The sequence below is a fragment of the Euprymna scolopes genome, chromosome 12 (assembly GCF_053919585.1).
Source record: "Euprymna scolopes isolate OS-2025 chromosome 12, ASM5391958v1, whole genome shotgun sequence".
Taxonomy (NCBI): Eukaryota; Metazoa; Mollusca; class Cephalopoda; order Sepiida; family Sepiolidae; genus Euprymna; species Euprymna scolopes.
The window spans coordinates 151,791,392-151,809,211 of record NC_136493.1 but is presented as its reverse complement, the minus strand read 5'-3'; the positions used below and the strand labels follow the sequence as shown (position 1 = coordinate 151,809,211).

At 33.2% G+C, this 17,820-nt stretch overlaps 2 protein-coding genes across 3 annotated transcripts in view; one reads left to right on the top strand and one right to left on the bottom strand.

Annotated features, from left to right (window-relative positions):
- The window catches only part of LOC145291556 (rRNA N(6)-adenosine-methyltransferase METTL5-like), a 51,450-nt gene extending 49,015 nt beyond the window's left edge, over positions 1 to 2,435 (bottom strand). The window contains exon 1 of one of the 2 annotated variants that reach the window (XM_080137617.1): positions 2,348 to 2,435. The gene's annotated coding sequence lies outside the window, so the exon portion shown is untranslated. Of the gene's footprint in view, positions 1 to 2,093; positions 2,240 to 2,347 lie in introns of those variants that run through there. The other variant, XM_080137618.1, reaches the window with a different exon arrangement.
- A 176-nt stretch (positions 2,436 to 2,611) lies between these two features.
- LOC145291557 (INO80 complex subunit C-like) lies at positions 2,612 to 13,902 on the top strand. Its single transcript, XM_080137620.1, has 5 exons — positions 2,612 to 2,757; positions 7,755 to 7,859; positions 8,818 to 8,923; positions 13,038 to 13,105; positions 13,264 to 13,902. Exons 1-5 carry the CDS (start codon positions 2,644 to 2,646, stop codon positions 13,393 to 13,395), a joined length of 525 nt encoding a protein of 174 aa, XP_079993746.1. The 5' UTR covers positions 2,612 to 2,643; the 3' UTR covers positions 13,396 to 13,902.
- The last annotated feature ends 3,918 nt before the right edge of the window (positions 13,903 to 17,820 follow it).

Below are 17,820 nucleotides of genomic sequence, written 5' to 3'. Positions count from 1 at the left end.
GCAACAGACTTGATGTACGTGTTCCATTTCAGATCAGGAGTAAAGGTCAAACCCAGAAGCTTGTCAAAACACGGGGCCTCACCCAGACGAGAGCCATCCATCATAATTGATGCCAGCTGGGGATCAGAGCGTTGATGATGTAAGGATAGGAGTTTGGTTTTGGATGCATTAAAGGTAACTAGCCACATCTTCCCCCACTGAACCACGCGCTCGAGATCAGAGGAGAGAGAATCAGAGAGAACTTTGTCATTTACAGCCTTTGATGTGTTGCCATAGATGGTCGTGTCATCAGCATAGATGTCAACGAATGATTTAAGTATGTGTTTAGGGAGGTCATTGATGTAGATCAGGAAGAGAGTTGGGCCCAGGATTGACCCCTGAGGGACTCCAGCATTTATATTGCAGGCCTCCGATTTTTGACCATCTACCACTACTCTTATGAGCCTATCGGAGAGAAATGATTTAATGATTGAGAAAACATTTCCAGTTATACCGTAGCTGGAGATTTTGTGAAGTAAACCTTTATGCCATACTCTATCAAAGGCCTTTAATATGTCAAGAGCAATTACACTAGAAAGGTAACCTCTGTTGAGAGATTCGCTAATCCTATGAGATATAACTGTAAGCACATCTGCTGTAGATCTATCAGAACGGAAACCATATTGCATGTCACTAAGAAGGTTATTTTTGCTGAGATGGTTGATTACTTCTCTAACACAGATTCCAGCAACTTACTCATGACGCACAGGAGACTTATTGGCCTGTATTGAGAGAGAGATAAGCAATCACTTGAATTCTTAAATACAAGGTATACTGATGAGATTTTCCAGGGTGATAGGAAGCAATTCTCCTTAAGACAACGTTTAAACCGTTTTTCTTTCTGAGTCTGGTTTTCTTCCTTTACTGTCAATGATCTGCCTTAAATATTGTTTCTTCTTTAAAAAGAATTTGCATATTCCAGAACTGAAAGACTGTAGTGGAATGGGCTGAAAATAGGTCCCACTTTGTCAATTAGGCTCCAACCCCTGTCTCGTCACCGTAATGTTGCGTCCCTCTGCCTATTTCACAAGTATTTTAATGGAACGTGCTCTGATAAACTCATGCCTCCTCGATGTACATATCCCGACATGTTGCTTTGTTAACAACCGCTTTTTATTTGTTTGGTTAAATTGTTTCGGCTACAGTAGCCACTTCTGGGTGACTTTAGCAGACCAGACTGGCTAGTTGGAAAATCCCCCCAAAAAGTACAATAGTGTATCTTTGTTTTAATTTTGTTTTAGACAATTTTTTTCTTCGAATTTTAGGTAAATTTTTAGATTAGGCCCACCTCCACAATTTTCTTTTAAATGACGACTTATATTGGTTTTCGACTATGCTGAATACGGAAATTGCATTGAAATTTTGCAGAAATAAGTAGTTATCGAGATATAAAAATTTGTATTATGCATTGTATTCTTTTGGCGGCCATCTTTTTTACGTGCGTGCGCGCGCCATAAACAAATCTACGCGCGTAACAAAGATGGCCGCCAAAGAATACAATGCATAATACAAATTTTTATATCTTGATAACTACTTATTTCTGCAAAATTTCAATGCGATCTCCGTATTCAGCGTAGTCAAAAACCTATAAAAGTCGTCATTTAAAAGAAAATTGTGGAGGTGGACCTAATCTAAAAAAATACCGAATTTTAAATTGTCCGCCAATGATAAAAAAAAAAAAAAAAAGAATTTTAATTCTGTTCTGAAAAAAAAAGGGGGGGTTCGACATTACCCCCACCCCCGCTTGGAGTGCTTTTCTTCTCTTTCGTATAAGTTTAAATGTTACACCAAAGATTCGTACGCCATGTGAAAAGGCAGTTTCTCTACGTGAAGGCACATTCAACAACCGCCGTTTACGCTGTAAAATGGCGGAAAGTAGTTCGTGGGTTCAGGGGTTAATACCATGCAAACGGTAAACTTGCCCCGGGTTTGATTATCAGATTCGTTGTCAGCGACCTCGATTACCCCTAAAAAAAAAAAAAAAAAAAAAAAATTAGAGTGGTCGGTGTTCTGTTGTAACGTATCCCTATCTTTACCCAAGAAAATATGCTTACATGAGGAGACGGTCATTCGGAAAGTCTCGATAATCGCTCAAAAATCGAAAATTAAACAAAATACTGGTAGAAATCCACTCAACAGTTTCCACACGTTAAAAGGCGATAGAGAATTTTATTCTACTTCGTTGTATGTTTGCTATCAATTATTTTTCTTCGCGATTTCTGGACTATTAATTATACTGCAATTTTACCATTGTTTTTTTCCGGACAGAGAAAAATAAGAATTAATTTAAAAATGAAATCACTGTTACCGTCGTCCGATGGTGTTTCGTTTACTGCGTTTACATGTGTTTTTTACAAAATTGACTTATGACAACAAGTTTAGTTAAGGTATTAAATATTTAGAATAGTTAGTTTCGTAAATTGAAATAGCAACAATATGAATGGAAAGATATCCATTTTTATACACTTATATGCATAGATACATGTTTGAAAAAATCAGTTTGAATCTTAATATTGTAATTTTAATTTTAAAGTTACATTATTATTTTTGTTTAATTCTATTCTTAGTACGAAACAATGTCTTTTCTTCAACAAATATACAAATATGGCGACTGCGTTAAAGAGTCCTGCTAAAAGAAAATCTTCAAAAGGCAAAAACTCCGTTGCAGGGTCTCATGGCGTTGCACAAGGTTCATCAAAGAAGAGAAAATTAAACCCAGTAAGTTAATATTGCAGACTATTTATTTATAATCTCTTGCGCCAATCAAGTTGCACCGAAAAGAACTTTCTAAACTTAACGTTAGCGATCTTTCGGTATTGGTACGTAAAATAAAACATAGAAATTATTTTATTGGATTATAATTTACATATATTTAACCATTTTTTTTTTTGTTTGTTTTTCGTATTGCCACTGGGCTTAGGGTTAATGCTGGGGTTAATGAATAACACGTTTTTTTGTTTTCTTTCGTTTTTGCTTTTCAGCAAAGAAAACAACACAACAAAAACATGCCTTGTATCTATTCGAACTAGTGTTCTCGTTATTATTCTCATAACGTGTAACCGCCTACCTCCTTCCGTTGCGTGATGGATGGAACTCTTCATTTCATGGTTAGCATAACGGAGAACTGCCGGGGATTAAAGATTCCTTTCGAAATTCCGTACAGATTCCCTGAGTTCGGCAAAATATACATGAAGAAGGTCGGAGGGGCAATGTGGCCTGGTTGTCCCACTAAAGACTTACCTACAAAGGATGTTTATTCCGAGAGTCGTTCTTAACATGGGGAGGTTGGGGTGTTTATTCCCAAAGTAGTTCTTAACTCGGAGAGGTTGGTGGTAATACCCATAAAAAGGAGTTCAGTGGGATAATCAGGCCACATTGACCGGTCGGGTGTTACATCAATTGAAAAGTTCAATATGAGAACGTTAGTCTGAATAATAAGAATGATCAAATCTCATCTAAAAATACCAGAGTATATTTAAAAAAAAAAAAAAAAAAAAAGATGTCATTAATTAATCCCAACATTAATCCTAAGATTCGGTGGCAATACAAAATGTGCGCGCACACACACACACACACACACACACATACATATATTTCCCCAAAATCTCTGGCCTTAATGGAGAGGAGACTAAAATTTGTTGCTATGGCTTTAAATGATCTGAAATAACAGCAAGGGGAGACTTGATTCCAAGTATTTCTCACATGTTATCTCTCCCCTCTTTTGGAAATAGGGTATGATTATGAATATCTCCAGTATCAAATAATCTTTATACACTGTGAAATTTACTTTATGTATGAAAACCAAAGGAGGAGATATAGCATATGAGAAATATTTGGAATCAAGTCTCCCCTTTTCATATCACTTGAAACCATAGCAGCAAGTTTTAGTCTCCCTTCCATCAATGCCAGAGGTTTTGGGGAAATATCAGATATTTTGTAATTCATATGCAAAACTAGGAAAACAAATGACTGATTGAAACATTTTATGGTTGTAAAATAGTGCCAAAAATAGGCTCTGGGTGATGGATGATCCCTTTAATGTGCGACCTTAAGGGCAAATGTTACATAGTCTACTACACAATTCAGGTCATTAGCTTTCCAACGAGCCTTCATTTGTTAAATTCTGAACAATAATCACTGAAATTTCGAACTTATGAAATTGTCAAAAAAGGTAGTGTGTGTTTATGTATATATATATATATATATATACTTGTAGCCAAAGTAAATATTGAAATGCTCACATCTTTGGTTCTATGGGACGAAACTACATGAAAATTTGCAGGCTTTTTAAAGATTATAATACTATTCTATGGTTAAAATTTTATGACAATTGGTGAAAAAGAACCTATATTTTCAAACCAATAAAATATGGCCAAATTTGCCTACATTTGTGTGTGTGTGTGTCCTGGCAAGCCAGCTTCAGTTTTGCTGCTTTCGGATGAATTTTGCTTAGGGTTTTTTTTGTTTTTTTCTGTGATCTTGCCAGGCTACTAATATATATATATATATATATATATATATATATATATATTGGGTGCTTGTTTATAACTCCTCCCCCCTGAAAAAAGCAAAAATGAAGAAAAATCTTTATGATGCACGTACTCATGATAGAAAGAAAATATCGCATACCAAAAATCACGTACATTGATCAAGTAGTTTTATTGTTATAAAGAAAATCATTTTTAAGCAAATTTGGGTTTTTCCATTGCCCTTCTTTAAAGTAGCTTTCTAAAATTTTACAAAAATTTTATTTTGAATTATCTCCCTTGTTCTGCAAAAAAGACGTCGAGAGATCGAAAATCATTGTTTACGTTTAGCATTAAAATTTGATCTTTTTTTTTTTTAAATAAAACTAATTGATCAATTTACGTTAAAACAAGGGTTTATGTATTCACTCAGTGTACAACTAGAGATTTTAGCATCATGTAAACCTTTGTTATTCAGAGAAACACTCAATATTTCCTTAAACATTTTTTGACAGACAAATATAATTTAGGGTATATAAAATATCAAAAATATTCATGAAGAGGTTTCAGTTGCGGTTGAAAACCTAAAATGCACCCGACATTAATTTAATTGTTTTCTTCATTCACACCCCTTTTTTCATTTTATTTTCTTATGGAAAATAAAATGAAAAATGAAACAAGAAGAATTAAGAAAAGGACCTTAATACAAATAATTGCAATTGATAATAAATGCTTATTGATATGTTCGATTTGAAATCAAATCCTTTTAAACAAAAGGGAAACCAGAACATGAACTTTTTATATACAAAAAAAAAAAAAGGAGTAAGTTTGAATGAAAAAAAAATACGACTTCAATGAATGTCAAATGCATTTGATTAAAACTGGTTGTTAAATTCATTTTTGGTTCATCAATGTCATCAACCTTGCTAGGATAAAATTATTAGTTATCTCCCTTGGATTTAATTCCTGATTAATCTTGAAGTTGTGCAGAAGTTAAAATAAATTGTTCTATTCATGTGTGTAAAATTTAGAATGAGATTTTTTGCCATGTGTCGCTAACCGACTGTCCATCTCTGCCTGCATATAAACACTTGGTAGCATGTCTCTTGATCGCAGTTGAATAGACTCTCAGAACTTATATGCATACATGTTTGAAAAAAAAAAAATAATATAACATTTACTTATTCATTACTCACATGAGAATTCATCTGTCAGAATGACAAAGACCATCTGATCGTCTGAGGGACGATGGATGACGCGTGCTGGGAGTTTTAAGTGGAGCTCTCTGGTTCCAACTAAACAGATCTAGCAGCAAGACAGTCAAGATAGCCGAAGGCCAGGAGGGTGCAGGAGCTGCCAGAATTGTCAATGTTCTCCTAAATACAGTGCCTTGTATTCCCAAATAGTCACTCATCTGGTACTGGCCAGGCTCAACGTTGCTTAACTTTCATAATTTAATGAAAACTGGTGTGTCAACGTGATTGTCATACATTTCTCTATCTACAATCCTGACAAATGTATCCTTTCTTATTATACTGGCACTTTAATGTATTCTTAGCTTAATACTTATGTCTGTTATCCTCCCCTGTATATTTTGTATCGCATTACATGTTTCATAATCGACAAACTGTTCACCTGCGAATAAATGTACATAAATGAGAGTATCCTGTACCTCTATAAGGCCACCATTCATCCATGCATGAAGTATTGTTGCTACATCTGGACTGGTGCATCTACCACTAGTCTCTCCCTCTTAGATAGGGTCCAAAAAAGAGTTTTGTAGAGGGGGACTTTGCATGCTCAATTGGTGTATGACATTGTAGTGACCAAACATGTTTTTCAAGGCCCATCACCCCTGCTCAGGTCAGATAATTGCAATTTGTAGAAATGTATTTTGCTGTAAATTATTGAGAAAATAAACTAAACCTCAGAAGCAAATAATGGTGCTATTTGTTGTTCTTTTTAATTGCCTCCATTATTGCAACTACAGAGAGAAAGAAAAAGATAAAAATCTTTGCATTTGCCACATCAACTATTTCAGCTGTTTTCTGTTCACAATGCAACACCAGCGAGCTGTTCACAATAGCGATTAAGGTACATTTCTGTGCAGATTCCAGAGTTTGAAAAGATATATTTGGATAAAGTTGAAATTACATCAGCCAAAACTCTGTAAAAAATAACATTCAAGATGAGGACGGTAGTCCCAATAATAAAAATTATTAAAATTTAGAAACATGGAATAAAAATACTTGGTTTCCAAATTATAGTCAATCGGAATAGATACTGATCAATATTCTTTAATGCAAACATCTAACGCATAAAATGCACGTTATAGTGCACTGTTATTTCTACATATGGATAAAAAAAAATGACTACCAGAACAGTTGCAGAAAATCGTCATGAAGCAAGCAAACAACAGAAGATGTGTTTTTTGAAAGAAACAGCTTACCTTGTAGTATTGTATATAATCATGTTTTTCAGCTGTTTTTACTTGTGAAATAATTTATTCCGGCTTTCAGTTAATGTCGGTTATCAGGAGAGAAAATAAATTGTTTCAGGGCCTTCGTCATAGTTTATTCGCTTGTAGATTTGTATATAATCGTGTTATTTTTTTCCATGGGGTATTTCATTTCATCCTCCAGATATTACTGGATCATCAGAAAAGAATACACACTGTTTCAGAGCATGTATTCTCTCCTAACAACCCGATATTCTGATAGATAAGCATTGTCCTTGTGACAGCATCACAGGCAAAATAAGTCTGGACCTGGTGTTGTCTCATCTACCAACAAAACTATTAAAAAAATAAACCAAACAAATTATAAAATCTTTGAGACTCGGAAAAAGTTTTGAATATCATGATCAGCAGGGTATCCTTTGCTAACGTAGAGGATTGTTGTGAATGTGAGTCCTTCTTATTTCAGGTAATGTAATATAACTGACTCATATCCGTATATAAATTAAAAATCCTATAGAAGAAGAAATGAACCACAAAGGAAATTAGTAATGAAGTGCTATTACAAGACAACTCGCACAAAAAAAGCTCTTTGATACATAAAGGATATCATCCTAATTATGCCATCAATTTTTTTTTTTATATATAGATATAGGATATCATCCTAATTATGCCATCAATTTTTTTTTTTTTTTTTTTTTTTTTCAATATACATTTTCATCTTTATTCAATGGATTTTTTTTCCTTTAATATTTTTTATGTTATGATTTCAAAATGTTCTTTTTTTGTTTTAGCCTCCACCATCACCACCACAGCAAACTGAAGATGACGAAAGCTCTTTGATGGCTACCACAGAAATTGTAGAAAGAATTCCTATATTCAAAGATCCCAATTTTGTGGTAAGGACTTTGTTTTTAACACAACATTTTTTTTTAATTTTTTGGAACTTTTTATTTCTGATTTCCTTTTGCTGCATAACATGGGAAATGAAGAGAAATGGAGACTTTTTTGGCTGTTTTCTCCTGTTTTTCTGTTGTGTAACGACTGCAATTCGTCATCTAACAAATATTGCCACATGCGTATGATAAAAAAATTTGATGAAATTTTACATATGAAAAAGGATCCGACAACAGCATACCTTGCCTGGAAATTCTGATCACTTACAATATTTTTACAGGTTTACCACAAACCAACTCTTGAAAAAGACTATGTACACTTTTTTGTTCCTACCATCATAAGAACAAACTTAAAAACAGACCTCCTAATTGGTTTCTATCTACATGCTCCTAGAATATGTTGTCCTTATACCTCAGCAAAAAAAGATAAATGGATTGAGAATTTTCTCCAAAGTTTGAAATGCCTTACATACTCTATATTAAATGCTAGAAGAAAAGCCTTTGACACACAAATAACTTTATGATAAATAAACTAGAAATTCCATAACCCATCGAAAGGAACACTAATGCACTCATAATTATGTATGTAAAATATGGACTAGGTCTCACTTGAAAATTCAAATATTTCAGATTTGCATTAAATGTGATCCATTGTCATTCAGGTGCTAATTAAGCAAGATTAGCTGAATTTCAATTTTTTAAGATTCTTTTTAGCCTAAAATTTTAATTTCAAGTCTAAGTTTTAAATTTTAGACATTTTCTGAAATGAAAATCATGTTGCAGATTCTGACTAAAAGTAAAGAATGCAACAAAAATGCTATCAGTGAAACACAACCAAACTTAGATAAAGAGTATATGGACATAAAATGGCTGTTAAAATAGGCATTAAGTAAAATGCCTTTTCCTCCCACATGTTCGATTTCAAAAATTACATACTAAATTTTTTTTTTTTTTCCCCCAGCATTCCACAAAAAGTGTTTCTGGAGTGAAAAGAAGAGGCTGGAAAAACTTGAAGCAAATTATCGCCTCTGAACGTTCATTAGCATGGGGACCAGATGCAGTCACATGTGAGTCATCTTTTCTTCATCAGTTTTTATCTATTTTATTAACATGCGGATTGAGAAGCATCATCCACACTGGTGGGACCCTGTCCAGGTAGCTGCACACATGAAAAATAGACATGAAGATTTATTTGATGCAAAAATTTTACAGAGGATGTTCTTCCTTGCGTAATGCTTTTTCGTGTTCAAAACTAAGTGTATAATCAGCCATGGCCAAAAGTCAAAACCTTTACATTGGACATCTGTATGTATTTCATAGATACACCTGACTAAAGCATAATCTACATACACCCTTTGAGTAAACTACTGGTTAGTCTGGACTGCTTATTAGGTATTCACCTTTATATGAAGGCCATTCCCCTATCTACAACAGTGGATGAAAGATAGTCGCTCCACATCAAGATCAACACAGTGGATGGAAGATAATCACTTTAAGTTTGAATTTTGTTGATTGAAAAATGTATTGATGAATGGTTTGTTTTTGTTTTGTTTTTTCTCTTAGTATTATTTTGAATATTGTTTGAACAAGCAATACTTTCCAAGAAATAGTGAAACAGACAGAGAGACTAAAAGAAATATCTTAATTATAAAACTCTGTGACCATCTTGGCGTCCTTGCTTGTTTGCATGTTTGAATCTTGTCTTTGACAATCAGGCGATTCCATCTTTTAAAAAAGGATAATAGGTTAATATATATATATATATATATATATATATATATATATATTAGTGTTGGGACAATTAATCAGAAAAATCAGAATTTTTGAAGGTATCGAAATCGAGGGAAAATTGGAGTTCCATTTCCGATTCCAAAACGATTCTTTTATTTGTTTCTTGACAATTATAAAGAAATAAACACAGTATTTATTTGTTTATTCATAGCATAAAACTAAGGGATGCAGGACCAGGATTTCTGGGTCCAATTTAATTATTTTATTGGTAAACGAAGTAAATAATAGTTCACTTACTCCTATTTGATTAGAAAACCCTTTGAAATTTTATTTTAGCACCTAGTTGATAAAAGTCAATACAATGCCCCTCAGAGTTCAGTTAAATTAAGATTTAAACTGCTCCTAACAAATTTTATTTTTAATTTTTCTGATGCCGACCTGATCTTGTGTTGTATTGAATAGTCATCTTTGAAATAATCCTATATTTTCTTACAATTTTTTTTTTTTTTTTTTTTTTTTTTTTTTTTTTGACAAAATTGAAAAACACAGATAAAAATCTCATGAGTTCATCAAAACCTCGGAAAGGACAAACGTTTAGAAATTTATCAAATTATAAAAAGAAGTTATATCTATATTTAACCCCCTCCCCTATGAGATTCTGTTTTTTTAGGCGAGTATTGTCAACACACAAAAAAAGAAAACCAATATTTATTGTAGAATTTAGCGTGGGTTGAGTTGTGCATATAAATTTAGCATAAAATGATCCCCTATTTCTAGGCCATTCTAACTTTTAGAGCAGTTAACCAAATTTTTAACAACCACCCTTAAGTCCGACTGGCAAAATCATAAAACTACTCATAATCGCTTTTTTTTTTTGCATCACTGCCCAAACGTATGGTTAGTAATAGGAAATAATCATGTTTTGCATGACTATTCACATTGGCGTATTTCATACTAAATTCTTGGTCAAGAACATTAACATGAAAAGAATTTAAAGCAAACAAAATTGACTACATCCTTAAAATGCTGTCTTGTCCGAAAGGGCTGATTATTTTCCATTAACTTTATATGCAAAACAGACTTTTTGATATTTTTTTTTTTCTCGGGCCATTTTCATGTAATCTGCTGAAAAATGAAGAATCATTTTTTTATTTTCTGGTAGATTATCATAGATTGCAGAATTCTAATAGCATTATTTCTTTCACAACAAAAAGTTATAATTGCAAATTGGGGAAAATAAGTCGCGATAATTTCTTCAAATTTTTTACCTAAGTAATTTTTCATCATAATCTCCTTAAAAAAAAAAAAACGTAGAATTTTATTTTTTGAGGAAAGAGATAGCTGAAGATCTTAATATACACATTTGATACTATTATTATTATTATTACTATTATTATTATTATTACTATTATTATTATTATTATTATCATCATTATTATCATTATTATTACTATTATCATTATTATTATTATCATTATTACTATTATTATTATCATTATTATTATTATCATTATTATTATTATTTTTATTTTTATTATTATTATTATTATTATTATTATTACTATTATTACTATTACTGTATTATGTTTTTCTTTCTTTTTTTTTCTTACAGTAAAACAAATCAATCTAATAGCTGATCACATCAGGATAAGAAATATGAACATTCTTTGATAGAGAGAAATCAGAATAGTTCACCATCACCCACCCCGGAAATTTCCATGTTACAAATGGTTTCCTAAATTGTAACATTATTTAGAAAATTATTTTAATATGGAAAGGAAGATGTAACTTATTCTCTTCACTGTCTTACTGCAAATTCAAATCGTCAACTATTTTCCATTATGAAAAATTCAAATAGCATTAAGGACAAACCTTGCAAACTGGCTTTGTTTTAAAAGAAATGTAAATTTTTGTCATAACTTTCAATTATAAGGAAAACATTTAGAAAGATTTACTTATGTAATATGTCTCGCCTACTCTAGTGTACATTTCGCAAAATTAAATACATGAGTTTTTACAGTAATTAAAAAAAAAACGTTTTCAAAGCAACAAATCTCTAATTGAATATTGAGAAAGTTTAAAAGAATCAAAATCAGGAATTTTTAACAGAATCTGTAATTGTATCAGTATTCAGGAAAAATTTAGGAATCATCCCATCACCGATATATGCCATGTGGGCGTGGCTCAGGGTGGAGAATTGTATGCTTTGGTTTCAATTCTAGCTAATAGCACCCAAGTCATATATATATATATATATATATATATATATATATATATATATATATATATATATATATATACTAATTTTGATCAATATTATAATGGATAGAGAATTGTCTCTACAATAATAAATACATAATTTGTATGAATTAAAATATATTTAAATGTATCTGATGACCAGGCGGCCTGCTAGTATGTATATATATATATATATATATATATATTTACTAAAAATTTTATATATATATATAAATAAATGATTATTACTAAAATTATTTTTAATACCTACAAACACTAGTGTTTCATCCTTTTGAGAATCATCAGTGTCAGTAGATACAACCAGTTGGGAGATTTGAACCTGGTCACAAAGCCATCTTTAACTCCATTAGCAAGGAACAAACCACACTTAATATAAGATGATCTTGTGAAATTTGAGCCTAAATAGCATTTAAGCTTACAAATCAAACTTTGATTATACCAAGCTAACTTTAATGTTATTGTTGCACCATGTTATTGCAACAAGTATAACGTGCTACAGTACATTTTAAAAATTGTCTAGTCTTGTGGAGCTGGTTAAACAGAAATATTTTTTTTTATTGTGACTGAAAAAAAATCAAACTTGTTATTGAAAAATATAAAGAGTGGTTTCCCTTACAACTAAAATTTATTTCATTTTCTGTAGACGTTTTCAAAATGTGCAAATAAATAAAAATTAAAAACTAAAATAATTTGATTGTAGCCAGTGCAGCATTGGGAAGGTATACTATAGCAACTTGCATGAACAAATTTTCTCCACTGCTAATTTGACTTGGAACTGGAAGTGGGCGATCATGCCTTCTCTCAAATAAGGATTTACTACATAACCGAATATGCAAGATCTGACACAAGATGAGCATGTGTCAAGCTTTCATCTCCTCCCCCTCATCTGCAAAGAACTGGATTGAATTCTCATCTGGAATTTCGTCCAGATGCAGATCATTTAACTGAAATTAAATTTCTGTTCATCCCAGATAATCCAAAATTATGATGCAACATTTACAGATTAGCACCTGAATTCTTTTCTGATTTAAAAATAAAATAGGAATATTATAAAGTATTTTTTTAACATAAACATTTTACGACCACATCGTTATTTATATATATGCTTTCTGATTTGTATCTACACACACACACACATACAAACAAAATATGTAACTTTGCTTTATGTATAAGATCTCATTCTTTTTTCAGACAGCAGCATGGAAGGGCCGCCATCTTTTAAACCATCCAAGAAATATTCCGACATATCAGGACTTGAGGTTTGTTTTTTGTAAATTCAATTTACTGTCAATATCTGAAAAATATCCATATTTAATTTGAATATTCATAACATTTCTAACCGTTTTGAAGGATTGCAGTTTTCTTGAAGTTTTATCAAACATATTTGAAATCTAATTGTCTTTCTTTGTCGTTGCAGTCAAAATACAGAGATCCACAGAGCAAACTCTATTACCATGATAGCAAAGAATTTGCTCAAGTCCGCATGCTTCCAGGTGATTCAGTTTCATCATATCTTGCCTTACGAAAAGCAAATGCCCCAGTTCCCTGAATTTGGACCTCCCCCCCCCCCTTTCTGTCTGACTTTATTGCAACTGTTGAAATTCTTTTTAGGATTTCATTATTAAAGATCAAAGAACATTTAAAAAAAACTTCCTTTGACTCTGAGCAACAGTTTTTTTTTGTTTTTTTTTTGTCTTCAAAATATCATGTCATGGATATGCAGTAGCATAAATATGTAACAATTCTGCCGGATAAAAGAAACGGACAAAATAATTTTTTTTTTTTTTCCTTGGGTGGAGCATGATTCCATATTCATTTCTTGCTATGTTTTCTGCATTACAAGTTGTACATTAAAAATGCAGTTTCATAGTGAACAACTACATGTTTCCTAAAAACATTTCTACAGTACCTTGCAACACTAACAAATTCTAAAATAGATGAAATATCTGAAAAAAAAAAAAAAATTAAATGTATTTATGAACATAAGAGATTTCAAAAGTAAATTTTTTTTTCTTTTCAAAAATTAAAAAAAATGTTTCTATTTCTTTTCCAAAAAGTATTTCTTTTTTGTTTTGGATATTTTTGCATTTCAGGTGTTCTTTGTCATATACAGTGTGCCACCACTTGTATCAACTATAATACACACTAGAGAGCACAGTAGACCAAGGAAAACCTGATTTGAGTGTGTAAAAAGTGATTTCACTGTATACAACTGGACTAAGAATCACCCTTTGGATCAGACTGCAAGTAAATTATGAAGAATGATAATATTGTGTCTGATCCAGTAGATATCTCACTGCTGATGCAATTCTCTATCTATATAAGAGCCAGGTACGTCCAAGGATGGAGTACTGTTGCCACATCTGGGCAGGAGCTGCTAGAAAGAACTTATCCTGCCTTGATAGAGTTCAAAATAGACTTCGTAACCTCATAGGAGATGTCCTTTTCTCTTCTCTGCAACCTCTATTTCACAGAAGAGATGTTGCAAGTTTGTCTCTGCTTTATCGTTATTTTCATGGCAAATGCTCAACTGGGCTTCAGTCTATGGTCCCCCCTTGCCAAACTTTCACAAGAAACACTCGTCTAGCTGAAAACACTCAATAATTCTCCCCACTTTTTATCTGTGCCTAAACCTAAACGTAGATTCCATGAAAAAAGTTTCTTTCTTAGAACTGCACGCCTGTGGAATTGTCTTCCGTTTTCCTGCTTTCCAGCTGACTACAATATGGTTGTCTTCAAGTACAACATAAACAAGTTCTTGATGAGCCGTTCCACTTAAGTTAGCAAATTTACCGAATTTCCATTACTAACGATTACTATATTGTCCAATTGACTACTGTACACTCTTTAACCTTATTCTCGAGTGGTCTCTGGCCTTGATAAGTTATTATGCCTTTGTAAAAAAAAAAAAAAAAAAAAAAAATGACCAGTATATTTGCTGATAATACAACGCTCTATAACATGCACAGGAAAAAATAGATGTACACAATTCTAAGACAATGGCAGAATCATTAGAAAATAATCTTCACACCATAGTGGAATGGGGTCGTAAATGGATGGTAACATTTAATGCTAGTAATACAAAGTTGTTCTCCTTTAATAATTACAAGACGCCTTTCCAACCATCAATATCTATGACAAATATAACCCTACCTGAGAACTTTTCCTTCAAACTCCTCGGTCTAACATTCACAGGCAATATGAACTGGAACAAATACATTGAAGACATTGCGAAGGCTACTGCAAAGCTGGTGGGTTCCCTCTTTCAGGCTTTCTACTCATACCCAAGAGTATCCTGCACCTCTACAAGGCCATCATTCGCCTATGCATGGAGTATTGTTGTCACATCTACCACTAGTCTGTCCCTCTTGCATAGGGTTCAAAAAAGTGTTTTCAATCTAATAAGTCCCACTAAGCTCCAACCGCAATCTCATCACCATAATATTACATTTGTGTGCCTGTTTTAAAAGTATTTTAATGGAATGTGCTCTGATTAACTCATTGCACTTGTGCCCCCCTCGACATACATATTCCCCCGACAAACCCGCTTACCAATAAAATCACACCCCTTCACTGTTGAGGTCCCTAAATACCAGAAAGCTTTCTACTCTAATAGCTTCTTCTCTAGAACAGCTAGACTTTGGAATTCCCTTCCTGCTTCCCTGACTGTACTGATATGCAAAAGTTTAAATGTAACGTAAACCAACATCTTGTTAATCTTTCCCAGGCATAGTCCCAAATAATAGCCCCTTACGTCCAAGTGGCGATATTCCTTGTTTGGGGTGAAGGTAAGTAAAAATAAATCCAAAAGACTGCACTGGTTTTGCTAACAATATAAACTTTGATTCCAAATAGTAGTCCTTTACGTCCAAGTGGTGATATGCTTTGTATAAAAATAAAGAATGATGTAGAAAGCACAGTAAAATTTCCATTGGATCCTGCTAGTTATCCTTTATAGAAGTAAAGGGATTTGTTATTTTGCCATCTAATTTACATGTGGTGTATACAAGAACATGAATATAAATTAGATGACTACACGGAAAAGAGTCACCCTTTCTCAAATTGCGCAGACACTAGTCTTCAGGCTGGAATCAAAGTGTAGTATCTGCTCTGTCTTCAGTCCAAGGAGAAAATATCCTTCTTGATTTTTCTTTTTGCTGTATACAGAATGTCCCTTTTTAAGGGGTATTGGATATCCCCCACATAAAATCAACTTTGCTCTCATAGAGAGGTAAATAAATTGGCACATTAAGGAATATTAGGGAATGGTTGAATCAACATGAAAGAAAAATACATAGATGCTAAGAGAGCAATTGTTCAATTATGACTAATTAAAACAATTTTTTTTATACATAACTCAATATTAGAACTAAAGTATATTTTAACATGTATTTTGTATTATAAAAGTGTTTAGCTAAAAATTCTTTGAGAAATAAATGCTGATAATTTTTTTTTTTTTTTTTTTACTTGAGAGTCAGCGCTTATCAAGGCCTGAAAGCCACTCGAGGATAAGGGTTAATGAATGTAAGTTGATAGTGCAGTAATCATTAATGGTGTAAATTGGGTAGAATTTGATTATTTATGGGGACGGCTCAACAAGAACTTGTTTACATTGGATTTGAACGTTATCATGTTGTATTCAACTGGGAAGCAGGCCAGCGGGACAGTGTTCCATAGGCGGGCAGTTTTGGGAAAAAAGCTTTGTTCATGGAATCTGCATTTAGATTTAGGCACAGATAGAGAGTGGAGGAAATGTTTTGGGTTTTTGTTTTTTTGCATTTTCACTCAAAACACAGCACAGTGCCAATTTGATGTAGGAGACTACTATCTGGGACATAATTGCAGGGATACTATGTAGGGACTTGAGCAGCAAGATGTCTGTTCATATTACAATTTAACTTCTGCATTAGTACAGTCAGATAAGCAGAAACCTGGAAGGGAATTTTAAATTCTCGCAGTTTTGGGGAAGAAACTCTTAGAGTAGAAGTCTTTCCGGCATCTGGGGATCTCTACAGTATAAGGGTGGGATTTTGCTGCTTGTCTGGGGTATTTATGTTGAGGGGGGATACAAGGGCTTTTAGTTTGTTGGAGCATCTGCCATTTAAAATACTTGTAAAACAGGGGTTGCAACATCTCATCGCTGAAGCTGAAGCCTAGCTGACAGTTCGAAACCTATTAGGTTGGCAACTCTCTTTTGAACCTTGTCTGTGCTCCATACATGGGGGAATGGTGGCCTTGTAAAGGTCCAGGATAATTTCAAGTGTAAGTAACTTTCTAGCACAGTAGAGAGAACCAACATTCCTCACAGCAGCCGCAGCAAAGTAGAGACAATTTTATCAGGGAGGTCATTCATGAATATCAGGAATAATAAAGGTCCAAGGATCGACCCATGAGGTACACCAGCATTTATATCATTGTTTTGACGTACCACCATCGAGGACAACCTGGATTCTTCTCTTATTTAAGAAGGATTTAATTATGTTAAGTATTCATCTATTAATACCATATGATCTGATTATCCTAAGATCACTGTGCCAAACCCTGTCAAAAGCCTTAGATATATCTAGAGCTACTGCTCTACTCTCCCCTGCTTTGTCCAGTGTATAAGATTACAGTTGGAATATCTGCAGTAGAATGGGCTTGCCTAAATCCATATTGTTGGTCAGTCAGAAAATTAGCAACTGTAAGGTGATGGACTAGAGCTTGATTAATTATGGACTCAAATATTTTGTCGAAAAGCAGGAGGAGCCTAATAGGGCGATAATTTAATGGGTCAATTTTTTTCATCAGAATTCTTGTGAACTGGTACCACAAGCAGTTTTCCAACAAAGCAAGATTTGTTAAGGCATTTGTTGAAAAGTTTGGAGAGAACTGGAGCAAGTGTCGTGCAACCAATGTCATGATTGTTGGAATGTGAGGGAATTGTTGCCCATTATTTACTTCACAGTTGAAGATTTTCCAGAAATCACAAGTT

Coding starts and splice junctions, on each gene's coding strand:
- LOC145291557 (XM_080137620.1), top strand. CDS start 2,644: ATGGCGACTGCGTTAAAGAGTCCTGCTAAAAGAAAATCTTCAAAAGGC. Junction 2,758..7,754: donor AGAAGAGAAAATTAAACCCA/GTAAGTTAATAT, acceptor TTTTTGTTTTAG/CCTCCACCATCACCACCACA. Junction 8,924..13,037: donor GGGACCAGATGCAGTCACAT/GTGAGTCATCTT, acceptor TTCTTTTTTCAG/ACAGCAGCATGGAAGGGCCG.